This window comes from Phascolarctos cinereus, unplaced genomic scaffold (genome assembly GCF_003287225.1).
Source record: "Phascolarctos cinereus isolate Bilbo 61053 unplaced genomic scaffold, phaCin_HiC Scaffold_726;HRSCAF=1367, whole genome shotgun sequence".
NCBI lineage: Eukaryota > Metazoa > Chordata > Mammalia > Diprotodontia > Phascolarctidae > Phascolarctos > Phascolarctos cinereus.
This window is the reverse complement of record NW_027556098.1, coordinates 371835327-371858860: the sequence shown is the minus strand read 5'-3', so window position 1 is coordinate 371858860 and position 23534 is coordinate 371835327. Positions and strand designations below refer to the sequence as shown.

At 41.0% G+C, this 23534-nt stretch overlaps 1 protein-coding gene across 4 annotated transcripts; it reads left to right on the top strand.

Annotated features, from left to right (window-relative positions):
• The first annotated feature begins 290 nt into the window (after nt 1–290).
• Nucleotides 291–22661, top strand: FAM76A (family with sequence similarity 76 member A). 4 transcript variants are annotated; one of them, XM_078145544.1, is made up of 10 exons: nt 291–814; nt 3453–3517; nt 5449–5503; nt 6606–6758; nt 9444–9601; nt 13206–13292; nt 13863–13994; nt 17948–18086; nt 19667–19768; nt 20284–22661. In XM_078145544.1, the coding sequence occupies exons 1-10, from the start codon at nt 734–736 to the stop codon at nt 20368–20370; spliced, it is 1059 nt and encodes a 352-aa protein (XP_078001670.1). In that variant the 5' UTR covers nt 291–733; the 3' UTR covers nt 20371–22661. The 4 variants fall into 4 exon arrangements, with proteins under 4 accessions (XP_078001670.1, XP_020838932.1, XP_020838933.1 ...); XM_020983273.2 differs by having other exon boundaries at nt 293–814; nt 17951–18086; XM_020983274.2 differs by lacking the exon at nt 13863–13994 and having other exon boundaries at nt 294–814.
• The last annotated feature ends 873 nt before the right edge of the window (nt 22662–23534 follow it).

Genomic DNA, 23534 nt, shown 5'->3' with positions numbered 1-23534 from the left:
CTCTTGCAGGGATGCTACTGCTCCTCCTCTCCCCTGACTGGTCTCTGTCTCCACCCTTCCTCCCTGCCCTGCCCCCTAGTTACCTCCCCTCTCTTCTAGAGCTCCACCCCTCCCCTCTCCTTCCCAGGCCACGCCCCCTCGTGCCCATCTTCACGCCTCACCAAACCCCGCCCCTTTCCTTGGAGGAGGTGCGGCACTCGCGCAACGCCTTTCAACTTCCCTGGGAGCCACGGCAGAAGACTCTCGCGAGACTTGAGGGTTTGTTTGTTTGTTTGTTTTTTCTCCACCCCCACCCCCCAGGGGTGGTTGGCAACTGCGGGGAGTGGGCGGGCAGAAAAGAAGGCAGTAAAAAGGGTGTAGGCGCAGCCCAAAAGCCAAAAGCTCGTAGGGGCAGAACGAAACCGTCCACCGTGAGCCCCGCCTCTCTCGACCGCCCTCCCGCGTGACCCAGCTTTTACATAACCGCGGTTTCGTTGCGTCACCTACGGCGTCTGTCCGGTCGGCCCAATCGGAACGTCCCAAGCCGCCGGACTCCGCCTCTCCTATTGGGATGGACGTCGGGTCCGGCCAATGAGCGGGCGGGAAACGTCACCGCGCCCGCCCCGCCCCTCCCCGCTGGTGCCGCCGCCGCCTGCGGTGGCTACAGGTTGAGGCTGAATCTGTCAGGGGGGAAGCGAAGCCCGAGGCGAGGCGAGCTCGGAGCGCGGCCAGAGGCTGAGGCCCGGAGCGGGACATGGCGGCGCTCTACGCCTGCACCAAATGCCACCAGCGCTTCCCCTTCGAGGCGCTGTCCCAGGGGCAGCAGCTGTGCAAGGTGAGCGGCGGCGGGCGGCGGGCGGCGGGACGTCCGGGGCGGGGCTGGGCGGCCTCGAGGGGGCGGTGGCCGTTGGCCGCCCGCGCAGCGGGTGGCGACGGGGGTAGGTGGTTCCGCCAGTTCGCGCCTGGCGCGGGGGGGCGGGGGGAGTGAGGAGAGGGGGCGAAAACAAAGAGTGCGGACACCCCGGCCTGGCTTCCGCCCGGCCCCGCCCCGGCGGGGCTTCCCGGAGGCCCCCAAAGGCCCGCCCGCCCCCGGCTTCCTCCGGTGCTTAGCAACGGCCCGGGGCTGGTTCCACGGCCCGGCCTGGGGGGAGCAGGGCACCCGCCCACCGCGATATCTTCGCGGGGGGCCCGCTGCTGGCGTCCGGGGATCGTCTGCTTGGATAGAGCTGGAAGGGTTGGAGACCAGCTCCCTCATTGTGCCCCTGGAGAAACTGAGGCCCAGAGAGGTGGAGGGACTTGTCAGGGCTTCCCCAGCTAGCAAATGACAGGACGCGAGCCCAGGTCTTCCTGACTGCAAGTTCAGCGCGCTCGTCTCTGGCCCCGCTGCCTCCTAAGGGAGGGGCAGGAATCGCCCCTTTTCCGAGGTGGTCTTCTGGGAGGAGCTGATGATGCCCAAGGAGAGCTTCAGTGAGGGACGTACTGGGAATCAGGAAGATCCTTCCAAGCTGCGTGACCCCGAGCCTCTGTTCTCTTTTTTATAATTCAGGAAATAAAAATAGCTTCTGCCTCACTTCAGCAGGTGAATAAAGTGCTTTGTAAACGTTAAAGCACTTCTGCCGATATCAGCTGTTTATCATTATTGATGCTGTTATTAATGGGAATTCAAAGAAGCATCGCTTGCCAGAGGCAACATTGAATAGGGTTTTGGCCGAAAAGCAAGACAAGTGGAAGAAGTCAAAAGATTTTCAGCCTCAAAATTAGCATTCTGTCGCATTTCCCTGCTGCTTTCTGGCATAAGTGGTGTAGTGGGAAAAGCGTTGGATTTGGGAGCAGAGGAATTAGATTTGAATCTGACCTTTACTACTTGAATATTTTGGTGAGTTTGGCAAATTATCAACCCCTTAGGGCCTCACTTTCCTCAGTTAAGGGGTCTGGCCTGGCCTAAATAATCTGTAAGGTCCCTTCCAGCTCTAAATCCTGTAGTGCTTGGTCAATTACTTCATCTCTCTGAGTCTTAATTTCCACATCTCTAAGATGAGGAGATCAAAAAAGATCGTATCTAAGGTTCCTTGCCCTTCTAACTTGCTAATCCTCTGACTGACCAGTTGCTGGTAATTTTCTTAGACTTGCATTACTTTTATATCAAGATTTCCCACCGGGGCAGCTAGGTGGCAGCAGTGGATAGAGCACCGGCCCTGGATGCAGGAGGACCTGAGTTCAAATCCAGCCTCAGACACGTAACACTTACTAGATGTGTGACCCTGGGCAAGTCACTTAACCCCATTGCCTAGCTTAAATAAAAAAAAATTTTTTTAAGGGAAAAAAAAAGATTTCTCATCGATTTCCCATTGTCTCCAGTTTTCAGGTGAATTGAGCATAGAGAAGGGACATCATATTAGTAAGTCACCTAGCCAAGCAGGTATCTTGGTGACTATTTCTGGAGTGTGACACATAAATATTCTAAAGTAAACAATAATCTATCTTTCCTATTTTGGCAGTAAGTTTTTTACATATTACTGCTGAGAGTGAGGCATCTTCCTTCTGCCAGTGTTTATTAGCTATCTGGAGAACTTTGATAATTGAGTGTCTTTTGTGGTCTCATCTCTTTGGGTTCCAAGAAATAGGTATATGTATTCATTTTGGATTATTAGCCCTAGAGATTTCCTAGTCCAGCCCTCTCACTTTACAGATGATCTGACCATGTCACCCCCAACCCCAAGATCCTCCAGAATCAATTATAAAACCCTCTGCCATTTAAAACCCTTCATAACCTGGTTCCTTCCTACCTTTATAGTCTTTTTACACTTCTCCCTTCCGCATACTCTTCTATCCAGTTACGTTGGCTTACTTGCTGTTCCTTAGAGACAACACTAAATTTTCCTCATTCTAGGCCCCCCTGGGAATGTCCCTCATTCCCTTCTCCATTCCTTCAAGGCTGAGCTCAAACTCCACTTTCTTCGGGATGCCTTTCCTGGTTTCCCTTCTGAGATGGCTTTCGATTTACCCTGTATATATCTAATATGTGCATAGTCATTTGCATGATTTCTCTCCTCTAGACTGTGAGCTCCTTGAGAACAGGAACCTTGTTTTTGCCTTTCCTTACCACGTGCCTGGCACATAGTAAATGCTTAACAAATGCTTGTTTACTGAGAAACTGATCCCACAGAGGTGAGGAACTAGCCCAAGTATATGTGTGTGGCAAGTAGCAGAGCCATTATTTAAACCTAGGTTCCCTGGTTCCAAATCCTGTGCTCTTTCCTCTCTATCTGGTATGGTCTCTCAGGAATGGAAAGAGATCTCAACTCATCCTCCTCATTTTGCAGGTGATAAGACTGAGGTAAAAGTAAATGACTTGCTGAAGTTACACAGATAATTTCTAGTGTTCTTTCCAGCATGCAGTGTGGTCTCCGTTTGTGGTTTTTGTTAATAAATGTTTTTTAACACCCAACTTTAACAATTATATTTCGTTACAGGAATGTCGTATTGCCCATCCTATGGTTAAATGCACCTACTGTCGGACTGAATTCCAGCAGGAAAGGTAAAAAGTCTCCATTGATAGTGGTTTTTTTCTTATCTTTCTTAGAAACATATTTCCTTCTAGAAGAAGCCATTGTACTCTTAAAATGCTTAATTTCTTACTCATGCTGCTTATTTTTTAGTCCCTGGCAATTTCATTATTGTAACTTATCTTTTTAAAAATACTGTTCTCTTGAGCCCTTTCTCCCTATCTTTGCATTACAAAGAGGAAATGAGGTACTTTGGGAAACCTGGCAGTCTTGTTCTAAGTTCCAATTACTATCTCTGACCACGTGTGAAACTTATATTCCTACTTCACTTATGTCACCTCGTTAAGAAATTAATATTACCTGAAAGCTTTCTAGAATCAACAAAGAGCCTGTCAGTATGAGCACCCCTCTGGGCCTTCCCTTGCAGATCAGCCTTCTCTGTGAGGCCAGTTGACTAAGTCATGTAGAACCCCAGCATTCAACCTTCGGGTCAGGGTTCTTGTCACACTTGACAAAGGTTCCTTTTTTCTTTCTTGTTTTCTAAGTGTAAGCATGTGCAAACTTATAATTTTGAATATAATGACAGTAAAGAGTTTTTGGTGATAGGCTTATGTGTAATTGAAAAGCTGTTTGAATGAACACATTCACATCTGCCAGCAAGAGCTCTCTCTTATACTAGGGTACCTCAAGAGTTGGGCCTAAAGTTGTGCCTCCAGCACTTACTAAATGTGTGACCTTGCCTGTCTCTTCAGTTCTCTGAGCTTGTTTCCTTATCTGTAAAATAAGGATGATCAAATATTTCCACTACCTATGTGGTACAGGTATTGTTAGCAAAACTCCTTATAAACCTCAAAGCAACATACAAATGAGGAGCTATTGGCAATACCTCCTCAAAGGTCCTCATTTGAATTATTATAGGTTAACTGATACTTCAGAAATAGAAGACAATTGCTCTGGAAAATATTTTAGACGAGTAATTTTTTCAATCTTGTTTAGGTTTCCTTTCTTTTCTTTCTTTCAAAGGATTACTTTAAAGCTGTGTGGTATTTCTCTTTTACAGTTAGCCCGGGAAGATATATAGTCATAACATTTTACAATATATTGGGGTGTTAATATTTTTATATTCTCTTAGAGCCATGGGATTGTTCTAAATATTGTTTCCAGCTGAATGCGACATTAGGCAGAAACTTCGCTGAAGTCAATGGGCCTAGGAGGGGAATCTGATCATTTTTGCAAACCTGGATCATTAGCTCATAGGCACATTTGGTTTGTATTATGGCCCTTAGAATTTCAAAAAGGAAATGAGGGAACGCTTACTTTTTTCATGAGCTTGGACTTTATGGAAAATGAACTATTGCACAAGCTGTAGACAGATATTAAAATCACAGCTTCAACAATTTTCTTCCACATTTGTGATTTTCTTATGCCTTTGCTTATGAAGGAAAATATGAAATAGTAGTTGATTGAGTAAAGCCTTCTAAATTTGTCCTGCATACTTCTCCTAATGTATCTTAATTTCAAACCTCAAAATTCTTTGTTGCTTATTGAGGATTTCTTTTCCTACCAATAATTCCAGTTCTGATTTCATATTTTTTGCTGACCCAGTCTATAACAGAAGTTACCAGTTATACTGGTTGGTGGTATTGGGAATACTAGCAACTACTAAATAATTTAGTCCTCCATATCTGCCAGATTCTTGATTGACATCCTTCTCCCTCCCAAAATAAAATTGCTCCCGGTTGCCAGAAATGAAAGGATAGCCTCTACCTGAAGTAATTTTATTAAATGATTTTTTTCACAGCCCTGTATTCCGTAAGTAGTGGAGTATTAACGGAGTTACTGACCACACAGTAATATTTCAGTTGACATGAATATTATCACTAAAATGCTCTTTGAAAGCCAGTTTCCTATTCTTTAGGGATCGATCGTTTATGAAGACCTTTATGTGTTTTTCCCTTAACAGTAAGACCAATACGATATGCAAGAAATGTGCTCAGAATGTAAAGTTGTACGGAACAGTAAGTAGACTTCCCTCAAGAGTTACTTTTTTAAAAATGCTTTAGTGATATGTTTTGTTTTTACATTGCCTTTATTTCCAAATAGATCCTTTCCCTAGGAGGGCCATTGCTTGTAATGAGGGGGCGGAGGTCAGTCCCGCCAGGCTGGCTGGCTTGTCACCCTCTTTGGCCGGGGCCTGCAGTGTTCCCCTGACCACGTCAGTGACCTCTGCCAAGGAAGGAGGAGGCACATTTCCTCAGCTCTTCTGCAGGGCTGTGTGTGCTCATTGTACAGCGTTTGCTTGGTTTCTGTTGTTGTCGTCATTGTTCCTTCCGCTTTTATTGTTAGTCATTGTGTACGGTATCTGTTCTTCCTGGCTTTGCTTGGCCTCATTTTGCCTGAGTTCTTAGAAGTCTTCCCATGCTTCTCTGTAGTCATCTGTTAGCTCCTTTAAAACTTGCCTGCCACAAACCTTAAGCCTGTCCAGAGCAGCTTATTTAATCTCATGAATGGTCATTTTAGTTCAATTTTCAACTAAACACATAGAATTTTTGAGCACCACAAAGCAAAAGGTGTTTTTTTCAGAAATTTGAAAGAATTTATTGCTTTCTACAGAGGACTGGTTCTGTTGATTTCTTTGAAGTACATTGCACCGAAAAGTGGACGTATTTTTCCTATTGAGCAGATATCTTATTAAGTGCTTATTACATGCAAAGACACTGGTGTTGGTAATATAAAGATGAAAAATCATAGTCTGTGCTCTTCAGACACTTATGATATAGTGGGGAAGTGAGACACTAAGATGAACATTAGAAAATGATGACATACATAGGACAGGTCAGAGTAGCCTGAGAAATTCAAGAAACTGAGGGATCACTTGGAAATAAAGGATCAGGCTGTGGAAGAGGTGATAACTGCACAGGGCCTTGAAAGGAGAGAATGACTTCATTAGGTGGAGAATGGGCTACCATTGGTCAGAGCATACATACACAATGCTGTCACAGTGGGAGAGGGCAGGACAAGCTCAAAAGTCCACCATTCCTGTGTAAAAAGCAACGCACTTTTATTGTTGTGTAGCTGTTGTACTAAGCTTTTATCTAACCCTTCTCTCTTCTTTTTAAGCCCAAGCCTTGTCAGTATTGCAACATTATTGCAGCATTTATTGGCAATAAATGTCAGCGCTGTACAAACTCAGAGAAGAAGTATGGACCACCATACTCTTGTGAACAGTGCAAACAACAGTGTGCCTTTGACAGGAAAGATGACAGGAAGAAGGTGAGTCTTTTTTTTTCCCCACATGCTTTTGTTAAAGAAAACAAATCAGGAATAATTATTATTATTCAGAATTATTAAGTTTTACAGGATCTATTATTTAACATTTTTGCCAGCTTCTTGTGACCAAGTTAAATTTGATGACCTGGTTTTTTTTCAAATTCACACATAGGATCATCTACCCAGTTAGTATTGTCTTGATGGGTAATTGGATATTTACTAGGTATTACTTTAATGGAGAGTAGGCCCTCTTTTTAAATGAGTTAGAAGGGAAGATCCATTTTTTTTTAAACATTTCATTCTTTCAGTGGATTTTGGACTTTAAATTCCATGAATGCAGAAATTTCTATCAGGACAGAATTAAATGTCTTATTTGTTCTTTGTTCTCCACTAATCCTATAGTAGAGCCTACTCTGCTGCCTCATGAGAACGTGGATGTGACTGTGAATTCTCGAAGGCTACTCCAGGGTACATCAGTACAAGTTCTGGCAAGGCCTGCTAAGCGGGGAAGTCTCAGAGGGAGGGGCTAGGACTGGACTCTTGTCTATCATCCAGGGTTCAGCTTCATGAAATATAGGGAAACTCATCACTGTTGGCCACAGGGCAATGAGTGTTTTTGGTTACAGCAGCTGACAAAGGTGTAGGTAGACGGAGTGGTCACACCAATAAAAGCATGCATCCTTGAAGTATTGCACTTTAATAATTCTCTCCTCTACCTTTCCCACTAGTGTTTAACATTGTGCCCTGGATTTAAAGTACTTTTTATTAACATCTTTTTTTTTTTTTACATCTTCATTTCCAAATATGTATCTTTCTGTCCCCTACCCCCAGAGGAATCTCTTGTAACAAAGATTAGAAAAGAAAGAGGAAACAGGCAGTTCAAAATCAATTAACACATCAGCTATATCTGACCATTCATGAAATAGTCCACGTGCACAGTTTTTTCCATCTGTGCACAGAATGGAGGGAAGCACATATTCTCTACTCTTCTGATGGCCAAGCTTGGTCATTATAGTTATAGTGTTCAGTTTCTTCTTTCCATTTCCATTGTCATTGTGTATATTGTTTTTCTGGAGCTGCTTACTTTCCTCTGAATCAGTTCACTATGTATTTATTGAATTACATTGTGCTACTAGGTTAAGTTTCCCAGAGAAAGCCTTACCTTTTTTAATCACACCTTTGGGCTAACATTTTGAGAAATCAGATCATTTCTCCTTTGCATAAAGTAAAAAATAAAATAGGCGTGCTGAATGGACTGACAGGATAATAACAATGATAGCTTAAAATACCAGCTAAATATTAGCTGTTATTATTTTTATATATAATTTCACTGTGTACAAAGCCTTTTCACCTTTATTATCTCATTTGGTTCTCATAAGCCTGTGAGGTAGGCAGATGGTTTTCCCACTTTATAGAAGGGAATACTGAGATGAGAAAAGGTAAAGTGACTCACCTACAGTGATGTATCTAGTAAGTGGCAGAATGCAAGATTTGAACACCTAGCATCATGACTTCTATCCTGGGCTCTTTCCATTGGGTCACATAGGTTTTTTGATAAAGCATAAGAAAAGTCCTTAATGAGATCTAGGCTAGATATAGAATGAAAAATCTCCATCAGAACTGATCTTGGGTTTCCATTTTGGCACAAGCCTAACTGAATGTGTTTCCTATACTTGTGCTGCATTTATGGGTTCATATTTTTAAGGCTTTGTTGAACATTATTTATTTGGTGCTGTTCTCAAGGTAAAACATTGCTTATGATCATGCCTCCTTTTCCTCTCATGTAGGGAGGAAAAGAATTAGCTATCTTAATGTGGGATGATTCCTCTCTGTTATACTTTACTCAGGATATTTTTCATTTTGTAAATTTACCCAGTTTACCACTGTGACACATCAGAGATATTGAAAGAGCTATATAGACTGTATTTCACCCCTTCATCTTTTCCTCTCCCCACTCCCTTTCCTAACTTCCTTCCCAGCTTCAAAGAGACATTTTTGTCACAGAATCTCACAGAATTTGGAAGGGACCCCAGGACCCATCCAGTCCAGGGTTCTTGCCCTGTTAAGGGTCACTGAACCTTTTTGGCAGCCTGATGAAATCTATAGACCCCTTCTCAGAATGATGGTTTTTTAAATGCATAAGATAAGATACAAATGATTTTAAAGGAAACCAAAGATTAGTGAAAATAAAGATACAATTTTTTTCCTTCCAAGTTTATGGACCCTCCTTGAAATCCATCCATGGCCCTTCTGATCTAGTCTAAGTTGTAGTTGATAAAGAATCCCTCTACGTGATATTTAACAATTGATCATGCAGCCTTGGTTAGAAGACCCTTGTGGCAGGAAATTCATTCCCTGTGAAGGCCACTCATTCCATATCTGTGTAGCTCAGAATATTAAGAAGCTTTTCCTTAAATCAAGAGGAGTTTGCCTCTTCACAGCTTAGACCTATTGCGCCTTGTTCCATTTGCCTTTCAAGGCTAAGCAGAATCACACGTGTCCTGTTTCTCCTTGATAACCCCTCTGATTTGAAGGTGATGGTTACTGCAGTCGTGCTCTTCTCTGCTCCCCAGCCCCTACACCCCAGATTCTTCTCTTTTGGAAAATTTCAGCACCAGCCTGTGTTTTCTGAGTTGGGGAGAAAGAGAGTTATAAGCATCTCCATTTTAACTTGTTTTGGTCTTTGAGGTGGATGGGAAGTTGCTGTGTTGGCTGTGTACGTTATCGTACAAACGCGTCCTCCAGAAAACCAGAGAGCAGCGGAAGCACCTGAGCAGCTCGTCCCGAGCAGGCCACCAAGAGAAGGAGCAGTACAGCCGGCTGAGCGCCGGGAGCCATTTTAACAGGTGAGGCAGAGAGCCACTGCCACCGCCACTGCCAGCTTTCTGGCTGAAAAACCAGACTGAGAGATGCTCGCTGCCTGAGGTGGAGGGCTGCTGTTTTGCATCATTCTTTGTATTTTTTACCTTGGTAGTTTTCTTACAGAAGAAGCTCGTTTATAAGACTACCTAATGCAATCAATAGATTTCAGAGGAACAACAGTACATTCAACAAGATATCAGGTTTTAGTGGTGTGGTTTGAATGCTCCTTTAAGGAAATTTTTATAAAGTTTACATGACTATCACACGTAATATTTTTAAGTCCCCTGTAATGAATAGAGTTGTAGCCAAAATTAACTAGTCTTTATGGGGGAAGCTTTGTTATTTTTATTTTGTCTTTTGAGGGAATAAGTTTTGTTTTACTCTTCATTTAAGCAAATGTCTGAACCACATTCCAGACCTTTTCACTTGGAGGACCAAACAGAAGAGGTCCTGTTGTGACTGTGATCACAGACTCCTTTTAAAAATATCCAGCACTGGAGCAGCTAGGTGGCACAGTGGAAAGAGCACCAGCCCTGAAGTCAGCAGGACCTGAGTTCAAATCTGGCCTCAGACCAAACACTTGCCACTAGCTGTGTGACCCTGGGCAAGTCACTTAACCCTAATTGCCTAAAAATTTAAAAAATAAATAAATAAAATGTCCAGCACATTATGGGAAATGCTATTTAAAGTTACTGTAAACATAAAATATTTAGGAGTCTGCCTACCTAAACAAGCCCAGGAATTATATGAACACAATTACAAAACACTTTTCACACAAATAAAGTCAGATCTAAATAATTGGAAAAAACATCAGTTGCTCATGGGTCGGCTGAGCTAATATAATAAAAATGACAATTCTACCTAAGCTAATTTACTTACTCAGTGCCATACCAATCAAACTACAAAAAAATTATTTTATAGAACTAGAAAAAATAACAACAAGATTCGTCTGGAAGAACAAAAGGTCCAAAATATCAAGGGAACTAATGAAGATATGCAGGGGAAGGTGGCCTAGCCATTCCAGATCTTAAATTGTATTATAAAGCAGCAGTCATCAAAATTACTTGGTACTGGCTAAGAAACAGAGTAGTGTATCAGTGGAATAGGTTAAATATGCAAGACACAGTAGTCAATGACTATACTGATCTACTATGTGATAAACCCAAAGACCCCAGCTTCTGGGATAAGAACTCACTATTTGACAAAAACGCCAGGGAAAACTGGAAAAGAGTATGGCAGAAACTAGGCATAGACCAGAATCTCACACCATACACCAAAATAAAGTCAATATGGGTTCACGGGAAGCAGCTAGATGGCACAGTGGATAGAGCACCGGTCTTGGATTCAGGAGGACCTGAGTTCAAATCCAGCCTCAGACACAACACTTACTAGCTGTGTGACCTTGGGTAAGTCACTCAATCCCATTGCCTAGCCAAAAAAAGAAAAAAATGGGTTCATGATTTAGATATAAAGGCTGATACTATAAGCAGATTGGGAGAGCAAGGAATAGTTTACCTGTCAGATTTATGGGGAACAGGAGAATTTATGATCAAACAGGAGATAGAGAACATTATGAAGTGCAAAGTGGATAATTTTGGTTACATCAAATTGAAAAGTTTTTGCAGAAACAAAGCCACTGCCACCAAGATGAGGAGGGAAGCAGAGAGCTGGGAAACAATTTTTACAACCAGGGTCTCTGATAAGGGCCTCATTTCTAAAATATAGAGAGAACTCAGTCAAACTTATAAGAATACAAGTCATTCCCCACTTGATAAATGGTCAAAGGATATGAACAGGCAGTTCTCAGATGAAGAAATTAAAGCCATCTATAGTCATATGAAAAAATGCTCTAAAACATTATTGATTAGAGAAATGCAAATCAAAACAACTCTGAGGTACCACATCACACCTATCAGATTGACCAACGTGACAAAACAGGAAAATGGTAAATGTTGGAGAAGATGTGGGAAAATTGGAACACTAGTGCGTTGTTGGTGGAGTTGTGAAATGATCTCTTTTGGAGAGCAATTTGGAACTATGCCCAAAGGGCTATAAAAATGTGCTTACCCTTTCATCCAGTAATAGCAGTTCTAGGGCTGTATCCCAAAGAGATCATACAAATGGGAAAAGGACCCACATGTACAAAAATATTTATAGCATCTCTTTTTGTGGTGGCAAAGAATTGCAAATTGAGAGGATGCCCATCAATTGGGGGATGGCTGAACAAGTTGTGGTATATGAATGTAATAGAATACTATTGTGCCATAAGAAATGATGAGTGGACAGACCTCAAAAAAACCTGGAAAGACTGAGTAAAGCGAACAGAACCAGGAAAACATTGTAACACAGTAACAGCCACAATGTTCAATGACTAATATTGATAGACTTAGCCCTTCTCAGTAATGCAAACGCTCTCCACATCCAAAGAAAGAACTATGGAGTTTGAGTGCAGATCAAAGCATACTATTTGCTAACTTTTTTCTTCTGTTTTGTTTCCTCTTTCTTGTGGTTCCTCCTATTGGTTCTAATTCTTCTTTACAACATGACTAATGTAAAAATATGTTTAATAGGAATGTATATGTATAGCCTCTCACATTGTGCACCCTCTTGGGGAGGGGGTGGGGAAAAATTTAAAACTCAAAAGCTTATGGAAGTGATTGTTAATAAATCAAAATAAATTAATAAAAAATTTAAAACCAGAGATAGGTTTGAGCTGTATTTCAGCTTTTGATGATTTCAGAAACAGAATAAGGGTGACCCTCATAGGTCTCTAGAGCAGCAGCGTTTTTTTAAATTAATTAATTTATTTTTAGTTTTCAACATTCACTTCCATAGCGCAGCAGTTTTGACACTGCGATGGGCCTCTGTACCTAGCAGATTAAGTAAGATCAAGTCTTTATTGACATGAGTTTCGTGGCCACTAATGCAAGCTAGAAACTTAATGTTGAGGTTGTTTGTGAGGGGCAGCATGATGTGGTGTACAAAATGCTGGCTTTGAAGACTGAAGAACCCAGTCTGGGTTCTGGCTCTGCTGTTTTATTGGCCGGGATGACTTTGGCCAAGTCACTTGACCCTTCTTGGTGTTTTTCTTCATCTGCAAAATGGGAATAACAACACCTATGCTACCTACTTCCCTGGTCATTTTAGGGAAAGTGCCTTGTTAGAACTAAAGTAGGAATGTCGGTTATTGTTATTTTAAATTGTAAAGAACTGTGTCAATGTAAGCTGCTGTTTTAGCTGCTCAGCCACTTACAAACCAAGATCTGCAATTGAAAAGCAGTTTGTTAGTTTTTGTTTTCTGTTTTTTGGTTGGGCTGTGAGGGTTAAGTGACTTGCCCAGGGTCACACAGCTCATAAGTGTTACGTGTCTGAGACCAGATTTGAACTCAGGTCCTTCTGAATCCAGGTCTGGTGCCCTAGCCACCCAGAAAAGCAATTTGTTTGCATGATTCACTTAAATAATATGAAAAGGAGTTCACACATTACATAACTATAACCTGGGCCTTTTGTGGTAGTTACATTGGGAAATGAAACTTCAGCATTTTGTTTATCTGTTTCTAATGTATTCCCCTTTTTGTTGTTTAAAAGCCAAAAAACACTGTCTACATCTTCAATTCAGAATGAAATTCCAAAGAAGAAACCTAAGTTTGATGCTATCACAGCTAATGGAGACAGGTGAGCTAGCTGTGTGTGTGTGTGTGTGTGTGTGTGTGTGTGTGTGTGTGTGTGTGTTATGCACGTGCAGTTTCTATAAGAGGGGCACGTTTCGGAATGTTTTGCTGCTAGTCACAAGTGCTTGTATCCCTGCCTTCGTTTGTTGATATTGGTTTGTATGGTTCTGTTCTCCTCAGTGAATTTATAGCAATTTGAATGATCCTGTAGTCCTTCAATCCCTAGGCCATCAGGCATAGCCTTTCGCGGTAGCAGGAGTAGTTCTAGGTTGGGAACAACTGTGGGCCACCTTGTCCTTGTGGACTATACTGGGAGCAGCCCTTAGTGTATGAGTCTTGTTAGTCTGATAGGCAGAGCAGGCAAGTTAGAGTGAAAACAGATTGGAAGTATGAAGGCTGGTTCAGGTCATGTCATCTTCCTTCTGTTCAGAAAGAAAAGGTGAGGCCTTTCTGTGACCAATTCAGAAGCTGTATAAGGAAAGCATGAGATAGAAATCGATATATAGATGTGTATTTGATTTTAAACTTGTATAAATGCATATTTTTATTCCTCGCTTTCCTCTCTCCTTCTCAGCGTTCCTTCCTCTTACGAGCTGCTTTGTCCTAATATCCAGAGTGCCCCGTCCGTGTTGGTGCAGTGGGCTGCTTCCCAACAGAGTCTTGGTGCCAACCATTATCCTGTTCCTCCAGGCACTGGCATCCTGAAGTGAGATCACCTGACATGCTCTTCCCCTAAATCCTTGGAATTATCTCCGTTCTGGAAAGTGTCCCCCTGAAGGATCTCCCTCCAGAGTAGACTGAAATCGGGAGCAGATCATCGTGCAGGCTCTCCAGGGCTGGCTTTCATTGATTTTAGTGGAATAGAAGGTCTTTTAAATTCACTTATCACTCATTAAGCCATCATTTCAGCTTATTTCAGATCCCTCACAGCTGCTCTTCTGATAGCTGGTCCTTTGGTTCTGGACTTCTTGAATCTGCTTTTTGAAAAAGTCTAATTTAAATATGCAAATTAAGTGGGGGAATGAGCTGTAAGGAATTTCTTCTTTCTAGTCAGATTCAGTGTTCCGGAGAAGCCCCAAACACCCCAGGGCTAGTGGAGTTGATTGTAGTCACCTCCAGCCTGTCTGGTCTGGCCTGCAAGGAAGCATCGGAGCGTCGGTGGCAGCAGCCGGATTTAAACTGAAGGCTGCTAAAACCAGGCAGTGAGGCCAACACTAGGGCCTTCCCAAAACCTTACCTGCCACTTATGTGAGATCCTTACTGTCGCTGGGATGAGGTTAAACTACCTGAAAAAAATGTCCAGTGTACTGTAAAGTTTACTGCAAAGTGATTGATTCTCGGTCATTTTGGGTTTCTTGTATTACTTTATTTTGGCCTTACTTTAGACTCTGCTCCACAGCTAGAGCTAAACTAATCCCTTTCCATTTTGACTGCTGTTCAAGTTATAAACCAGTTACCTAGAATGTCTGCTTTTCTCTAGTGGGACACTGTCCTGCCTAATGAGCAGTAAGACTTAATACTAGAAACGTAAAATTTCAGAATGTCATGTGTAATAATAGATATGCTCTCAACCAAGGGATCAGCATCAATTGTTCCAGATTTTACAAAGACGCTTTCTTCTAAAGAGCTATTCACATGTTTCCTTCTCATAATTTGGTTTTTTTTTAGTAGACTTTGGAAATGCATATAAATATACATTGTTTTAAAAATACACCGATTCTATTCTAAGATTTCTGTATTACAAATCTTTATGCATTTCTTTTCCACTTTACTATAATTGTTCTTTTTAGCAGGAAATTTTTAAGCTTAAATATGAGTGAAAATAAGTTTTCCTTAGTCCCCTTGGACCACTTCTTTCTGCTTCCTATTTTCTTTTTTTAAAATATAGTCTCTCTGACCATTCTGTAACAGTGACAGTCAAATCAGTGTATTTATTGAGCTCCTCTGCTGTATGTAACTAACTCTTCTAGTCCCTATCATTTCTGAACAATCAACTATTACAACTACCCCACAATTCCTTAATTTTCAGTGCATTAATAACACATTCCCTCCTTTGCTGTTATGACTTTTAAAAAATTTGCCCACCCTTTCCTTATGTTTCACCCCTTTGATTTTTGGTATTCATTTGTCTTCTGCAAGTTTCTGAAACTTCCCACTTTTTTTCTTGTACCTTCCTTTTCACAGATCTCCTGAAACTTTACATTTCCCTTATCTAATAGCTTGACCTTGTGTAAACCACATTATTTCATTATTGCATTAACCAGAAATTTCACATTCTTAGGATTTCTTAGCCTTTCATTTCTTTTCCAACTTCCTGTAAAATTTCCTTCTTTACTGCCTCCTTTCACTCCTCTTTGCAGATTTGCCTTGTTGAAATTGTATCAAAAAATATCAAATTTGGAGGGAAAAACCCTCATATTTCCTTCCCATTCTTTTCTCTAGGAAACAAATATAGCAGTTGCTTTTAATCCCATTCATCTAACTCTCTTAAGTCACAGTGGTCTCAACAGGTAACATCCCGTCAGTATTTGGTAGCCAGCCTTGGGACTGACTTTCAAACAAACATTTTGTCCCAGCTTTCTTTTCATTTGATTCTTCTGCTTTCCTCCTTCTGTCTCTCCATTCATCTGGGTTAGCGGAACCAGAAAACCTCGGATTCAGTTCCATGCCTGGCACAGTATTTGTTATACAGTAGGTGCTTAATAAGTGCTTGTTGATTGGTTAGCAGTTGAGGGCAGATCATTGGACCACTTTTTTGTGCCTTATTTACTCATCTAAAATGAGGCTGTTAATATTTGAATGGGATGAAAAGCCATGAATGGCTTAGGATCTGTTTACACAGAGAGCCAGCAGCTTTATGGATTAAATATATGTTAATGCACTTTGCAAAACCTTAAAAGTGCTCTTACAAATGTTAGCTATTACCATCATTGTAGAGAGGTTGAGTTTCTTGTTCAGGGTTAAATGGTCACTTTTGGAATCAGGACTGACTTTCACATGCCTGGTCCTCGGCCTTTCTATGGGATTATGGAACTTGAATAAACAATAGTAAGAGGCTTCCAATTAATTCTCTTCTGTGTATGCCACATATGTGCATTTTGATATTTTGGGCCCTTCCTGGAAAGCTTCTGTGCTGAGTGTGCCTGTGTTCATTTGGGAGGATGGTTGGGGTTTAGCGCTGCCAGAATTGCCACTGATTGGGCCATGATAAGGTCGGGCTGGCAGGGGAGAAATACTCTAACCTGAAGGTATTCTCTGCAGAAACAGTGTCCTCTTGCTTGATGTCTGCAATAGCCCTGGGTCCCACAGTTCCCCTAATCTGGGTCACCAACATAATTTTGAACTATTTCATCACTTTTACTTGTTTTACCTTCTTCCACTGTAGATCCTTTTTGTAAGCTCTCCTTGGAGAGGAGAGCCTTCTCTCCTAAAAAGAATGGCTACTCCTTAGGGTACAAGGCCCAGTGGCTGGGCCAGGATCCTCCCATGTCGCACCACACTCTTAGCTCTGCCTCCTCTGGAGGAGGCATTGCAAGTTAGCCCCTGCATGCCAGCCACTGCTTCCCCACAAGTGTCGAGGGGCACTCTCTGCCCCATTGGTCTTTTTCCTTTGTCTCACCATGTGATTGTAACAAGGAGTGGCTGTTCTGCTTCTGCTCACCCCTTCTTGCATCTTAACTACCTCCGTCTCCAGTTTTTTATTTTTTTGTTTTGTTTTTTTGCATGGGTAGAAACCACCTTCATTTGAGCATGTGCTTTAATGTCACTGAGTTTACTTCACTAAATTCACTTATCCCAGTTTAAGGCTAATTAGGTGAAATTAGAGTTTCATTTGGAAATTAATTGTATAGATGAGAAGAAGTGGGGGAGATAGAATGCTGGATTCATAGATGTAGAGCTGGAAAGGATATTAGGGTCATTTGGTCTAACCCCACTTCGTCTTATGCTAAGGCCCTGAGAGGTTCAGTGCACACAGTTAGTAGGTGGCAAGGACAGTCAGTTCACTGCCATTCTGGCAAAATGGAATCTTCTGAACTCGTCCTACTCCGGTATCCAGGAGGAAACACCAGCACGTGGTCCTGTGGTTTTATCACTTCTCCCCTCTTTTTCCCTTGTGTCTGACAGTCAGAATAAAACAGTAGCCAGATGGTTAAAGCTCTTTAATGCTAAATTACTTAACTGTTTGGGGAAGCCTGCTTTTTCTCCTAATCAAGTCTCTTTTCATGTATTACTCTAAGATGGGATTGCCTCTGGGTTAGAATGCAGCTGTTCCAACAGTTCTACCAAATTATAGCTCTTTCTTTTCTAAAGTACAGAGAGATTAATCTGAAGGGAGACTCTGAGAAGTTAATGCAGAGTCTTCCACATTGTCATTTGTTCAGGAAACTAGTCTGATATTCCATTCAGAACAAAACAATCACATTTTAATATGTTAAGTCAACAAGAGCTTTAAAATAGCACAGACACAAAATCTCTGTAGTGCTGCTAAGGCATTATGTGAGTACTAAATATGAATGAAAAGACTGCAATACTGCAGGTACGCTGTTGGAATGGTTCAGATGCAGTTGTTCAGTGACCCTGACCGGAGCCTGGCTCCAGGGACCACAAACAGAGGAGTCAGGAGTCATCTAATCTCTGGCTCTCCCTCTTTTTTAAAAGCAGCTTTTCACCAGACTTGGCCCTGGACTCTCCAGGCACTGATCACTTTGTTATCATTGCCCAGCTGAAGGAAGAGGTGGCCACGCTTAAGAAGATGCTTCATCAGAAGGATCAGATGATCCTAGAAAAAGAGAAGAAGGTAGAACGTTTGGTTCAGACATTGCTACGTGTCTGTGTGTGTCTGCATGTGCGTACATATGATATGTACATATGATATAGTACGTCTTTGAGGATGGGAAGGTTGCTCTCTAGACAGGTATCTTGTGAAAAGTGTCTAGTTTTTTTTTGCACTCTTTTGCTTTATCATGTCTCTCATGGTTTGCTCTTGTGTGATATTTGGAATCGGCTTCTTTTTTTAAAATAGTATTTTTTTCAGTTACATGTATAGATAATTGTTAGCATTCATTTTTACCAAATATTGAGTTCCAAATTTTTCTCCTTCTCTCCCTCCCTTTCCCCTCTTCCTAAAACCATAAGCAATTTGATATAGGTTATATATGTATAATCCAGATTAGTCTTAGTTGTGAAAGAAGAAACAGAACAAAAGGAAAAAAACCACGAAAAAAATGAAGTGAAAATCGCATTCAGAGTCCATCTATTTTTTTATCTGGAGGTGGATGGCATTTTCCATCATGAGTCCTTCGTGATTGTCTTGGATGATTGTATTGCTGAGAAGAGTGAAGTCATTGGTCATCACACAGTGTTGCTGTTACTGTGAATAGTGTTGTGGATCTGCTCATTTCACTTTGCATCACTTCATATATGTCTTGGAATCAGCTTCTTAATTTGGAAGGTTAATAGTAGAGAGTGGTCCTCACTTCATAAAATTCTTCTTTATGCCTGTATATTCACTGCTATTTTAAACCAAAGTATGTATTTTTTGCTGGGAAGAGAAAGTGGGTGGTTCAACTGTGTTGTCTTTATTAGCTAGAAATTGAACTTGCTGGGGCTGTTGGTTACTAGCTTGTTAATAACATTAGCCTTTCATAGGCCCAGCACTGTTTCTAGCATCTCATTTAGAATAGAAGCTAGGAATGAAATTTAAAATGATTCATAAATCAGAGAAACAGGCAAAAAGTTGAAAATCAGCAGGGACAAATATAAGTTAATGTATTTAAAGAGCAAAAGAATACGGTTGAAATAGAAAAGAGGAAATGTCCGAGCCCCGAAGAAAAATATGTAGGAGTCCTAGGAGCAATGATTTAAGAACTAAAAGGGTGATAGAAGATTTTATTCTAAGAGGGCTTTTAAATGCAACCAGTAGCAAAGTACTCTTCCTCTATTATCGGAATTACGCCCTCCGTCTTGTTTGAGTACCATTCATTGGGAGGGATTTGGAGCAACTGAAGAGGTTCAATAGAATAGTTCTGAAATGCAGTGTAGGAAAATTACTTCCATGAGGAAAGGATGGAGTTGGTCTAAAAAAACCTAAAGAATTAGATTTTGTATACTAACTATATGGAACAGAAATTTTCTGATGGTTGTTATGTTAGTAACATATTACTTAGGGAGCTGATGTCATCTCCTAGAGATCTTTAAGAAAAGGAAAATCAATTGTTGATAATTCAAAATAAATTAAAATTTTTTAGAAAAAGGAAAATCAATTCATAGGTTTTTAGGTGATTTAGATATAGACCTTGAGGTGGAGGGATCATTTTGAGAGGTCATTTAAGTCCTTAGTGCAAAGGAATTCCCTTTGATAGCTCTGTCTCCCTTCAGATTACTGAATTGAAAGCTGATCTGCAGTACCAGGAGTCTCAGATGAGAGCCAAGATGAATCAGATGGAGAAGACCCACAAAGAAGTAACGGAGCAGTTACAGGTGATGCGCTTTCTTTTAATGTAGTGAAATATGAAAACAGAGCTGGCAATATTTTAAAGGATTGAGTGCTTAGAAAACTGTTTTCTCATAGTTTTGATAAATCATCTATAAATCTATAAGTATCTCTTACTCTTAGACCTTTTCAGATTTAATTCATTCAAAAAATATTCATAACTTTATATCTTCTTTGACCACATGTAAGCTAAATATAATTTCAGATAATCAGGATTATCAAGTATTTACCACACAACAATCTCTGTGGTTTGTGAATGTATAATTCCTTGTGCAGCAAGATGATGGTGTTCTTATGATCATGAGGCTTGTTTAAGGGTGATTCCTTTCCCTTCAGGGGCCACACATGCTTGTTGGTAGCTTTTTGCCTCCTTTGCTTTCTCTGTCCTTCCTCCCTGCTTCTTACTCTTCCCACATGTGTCTCTGCCATTGCAGCAATTCCTATCCTGTGTAGGTTACATGTCTCCACCTGTTAAAAGCTCATCCTTGCATTGTATTTCCAGGCCAAAAACCGAGAGCTTTTGAAGCAAGCAGCAGCTTTGTCAAAGGGCAAAAAGTCTGAGAAGTCGGGAGCAATGACTTCTCCATGAAAAATGGCCTGGGAACTTTTTGAACAGCAGCAACATGGAGTCTTGGGCTGGCCTGGAGCCATGGCTGTGCTGGGAGCTGCAAGCTTCCCTGGGAATCTCCTTTTTGTGACACTCATCCCTCTTTATACTCTGGCTATGGGCAGGGTGGAAATACCTGGTGTGTTGCATTAGGATCGCATGCTGGTGGGTGTCATGGTTAAGTGGATATCTCTAATTTTTTGTACTGCTTTTTGTTTTGTTTTGTTTTATAGTGGTAACTGCTCATTGTTTTGTGCAGAAGGAATTATTTTCCCCACCCCTGCATCCTTCAGTTCCCATGAGCAAATAGTTTGGCTTTGGATAAATATTATCACTGCCACCTTTCGAACTCAGAAGCTGCCACCCTAACAGGACTTAACACAATGGAGGTTTCCACTCTCCATTAAAATTGCTGCTTCAGGGGATACTTTTTTTTCCCAGGTATTCTATGAACTTTGTACTATATATAGACAGAGGTTTATTTATTTAAAAAACAAAAAACGAAACCCTTTTTCTTGAGAAAGGGAAATACTCAGACCAGCTAGTTCTCTTTGTGACAAAGCTGTGATAACTATTGGAAAAACCACCCCAATCTCCATTTAGGCTACAGAAAAGGATGCCAATTTCATCTGGTTTAATACCTAGTTGTTATATAATGTTGATGGTTAAGGTGAATGAAACAGTCAGATTGAGAAGTGTGGCATTAGGTGCTTTTTTTTTGTTTAGGACCCCTTGAGAAAAGGGCATCTAAGGAGACATTTTGGGAGGGAACAGGGATTTAAAAAGTCTGTCTTATTAGATAATGGCAGAAAGTTTTGTCCAGGTTGTACTGGACATCCTCACTTTCCTAATCATTTTATGTAATTAATTTTGAACTCTTTCACACTGCCACTTACTTGCTTTTTAAATCCCTTTCTTTTGCAACACCAGTTGTCAGATCATGTCATTGCCAAGGAACATTCTGAATTGGAAAAGCTGCAAATAATGCATGTCTTCAAATGAGACAAGCATCTCAGGATGGGCTGTTTGAGTCATAAGGAAGCACTGAGAGAGAGAGAGTGTGTGTGTGTGTGTGTGTGTGCGTGTGTGAGAGAGTGTGACAGAGAGAGAGACACCATCCTCAAGTATTGATGGAAATAAAATGGAAGGATGTGTGTCTTAGATATAGTCCATCCTTGGTGTGTTGTCCAGGATAACTCAGTGGCTTATCTTCAGTAGGTCATGCACTTTGGGTTATGTTGTTCCATAGTGGGGATGGATTTGCAGTTCCATTTGCATACGGGTAATAAGGCCTACCTTTGTTACCTTTGAAAGAAAGCTGCCTGGGATTAGGGTTTTCAGTGTGGGCCATGAAACATGGTAAGTAACTGTAGGTTACCCATTGCCTTGACCTCATCAATCCATCAGGGTACAATCAATAGAATCAGATGCCAGGCTGGAATTTGAAGTAACAACAATGGAGGGAGGGGTAGGTGTGTGGGGGGATGTGTGTGTGTATACACTCACAAGAAATGAATGATTCTAGATATGAGTTCAGCCTCCTTGCATTTCTTAGAAACAGAGTATTACAGTTAAGAATAGGGCATACTGGTGGCTTAATATTATAGCTATTTCCAGGTCTGTTGACATCTCAGAAATCTCACAGATAGATTAACGAAATTGGAAAAAAACAGGTCTGGAAGTGGATCTCTTTGCCTTATGTCGGAAGAGTATAAATAAACTATGTATGTTGTCCATGCATTGCTGTCATTTGAAATGCTAAATTCCCTTCCAAACAAGGGAGACCAGCAGTACCAGTTAGTTTTGTATGCTTTTGAATCAGAACCTTTGAATAAAGAAGGTCAGACAATACTTTTCAGGTATATTTGCTCTGAGTTTAAAGAAAAGGTTGAAAAAATGTGATACTGTTTTTAAACCTTAGAAATTGAGAAATTGTTACATCAAGTGTGATACTATAAAATTACGGGCTTAGTTTTGTACTAAATCTTTTTTAAAAGGTTTGACATTTAATATGAAGCAAATTCACACATTTTCTAACTTTCCTTAGATTTCAAAAGGGAGGGAGGGGGCCCCTGGATTTTTGGTTTTTAAAATCATGATGCTGTTTTATCATGAAATTGAATAGGTGACTTTTAGTAACACCATTGTTTCTTTGTATGTTTGTAATAATGGAAATTTCAAAATGCAGGAATGTTTTGGTTTGTACAGACTTTGACAGATGTAAGAGTGTAAAAATTCATATTGACTGAAATACAGTTTTTTTTTTCTATTCATTTCTTCTTTGGTCATCATATGAATATATAGTCCCAAGGAAAAGGGACTTTCCTTAAAAGGTTATTTAGTTTATTCCTCCCCTGCATTCATCCATCCAGAACTGTCTGCAACCATCTGTTTTTTAAACAGATGTTTTATAAAATACCCACCATGTATACAAAGCACCGTGCTGGGGATATAAAGATGACGGTGCCCGATCTATAGTCTACTGGCAGGATTAAAACACACTAATAAGTACAAGGTAAAGTAGAGTATGATAATGATGGAATGATAATATTCAGATGAACAGAGCCAGGAATGGAAGGGTATTGATAAATAAAAGTGAAGGGAGTGAGTACTGGGCATGGGGAAACAGTCCTAGTAGTAGTAGCTAGAAGCTAGCATTTATGTATTGCTTTAAGGTTTGCACAACAACCTTGGAAGATAAGTGCTGTTATTATCCCCATTTTACAGGTGAGGAAACTGAAGCAAAGCTTAAGTGACTTGCCCAGGGTCACATAGCTAGTCAGCATCTGAGGCTGGATTTGAATTCATCTTCCAAATTCTAAATCTAGTATTCTATCCACTGTGCCACCAAGGGAAGTAGCAGGTCAGGTCTGAATAAGAATGGGTAGGCCAGTTTGGCTGGAAAATAGCATGAAGTGGAGGTAATAATATTAAAAGAGCGGAAGGGGGGCAGGTAGGTGGCGCAGTGGATAGAGCACTGACATTGGAGTCAGGAAGACCTGACTTCAGATCCAGCCTCAGACACATAACACTCACTAGCTGTGTGACGCAGGGCAAGTCACTTAACCCCAACTGCCTCATTAAAAAAAAAAGAGTAGAAGGGTAAGTTTTGGAGCTGTTTTATGTGTGGCCTTATGTATGAGGAG

Excerpts from the sequence above, each read along its gene's own strand:
- FAM76A (XM_078145544.1), top strand. The coding sequence starts at position 734 with ATGGCGGCGCTCTACGCCTGCACCAAATGCCACCAGCGCTTCCCCTTC. Across the intron at positions 5,504-6,605 it reads ATGTAAAGTTGTACGGAACA|CCCAAGCCTTGTCAGTATTG; the intron begins GTAAGTAGACTT and ends CTTCTTTTTAAG. Across the intron at positions 19,769-20,283 it reads AAGTAACGGAGCAGTTACAG|GCCAAAAACCGAGAGCTTTT; the intron begins GTGATGCGCTTT and ends TTGTATTTCCAG.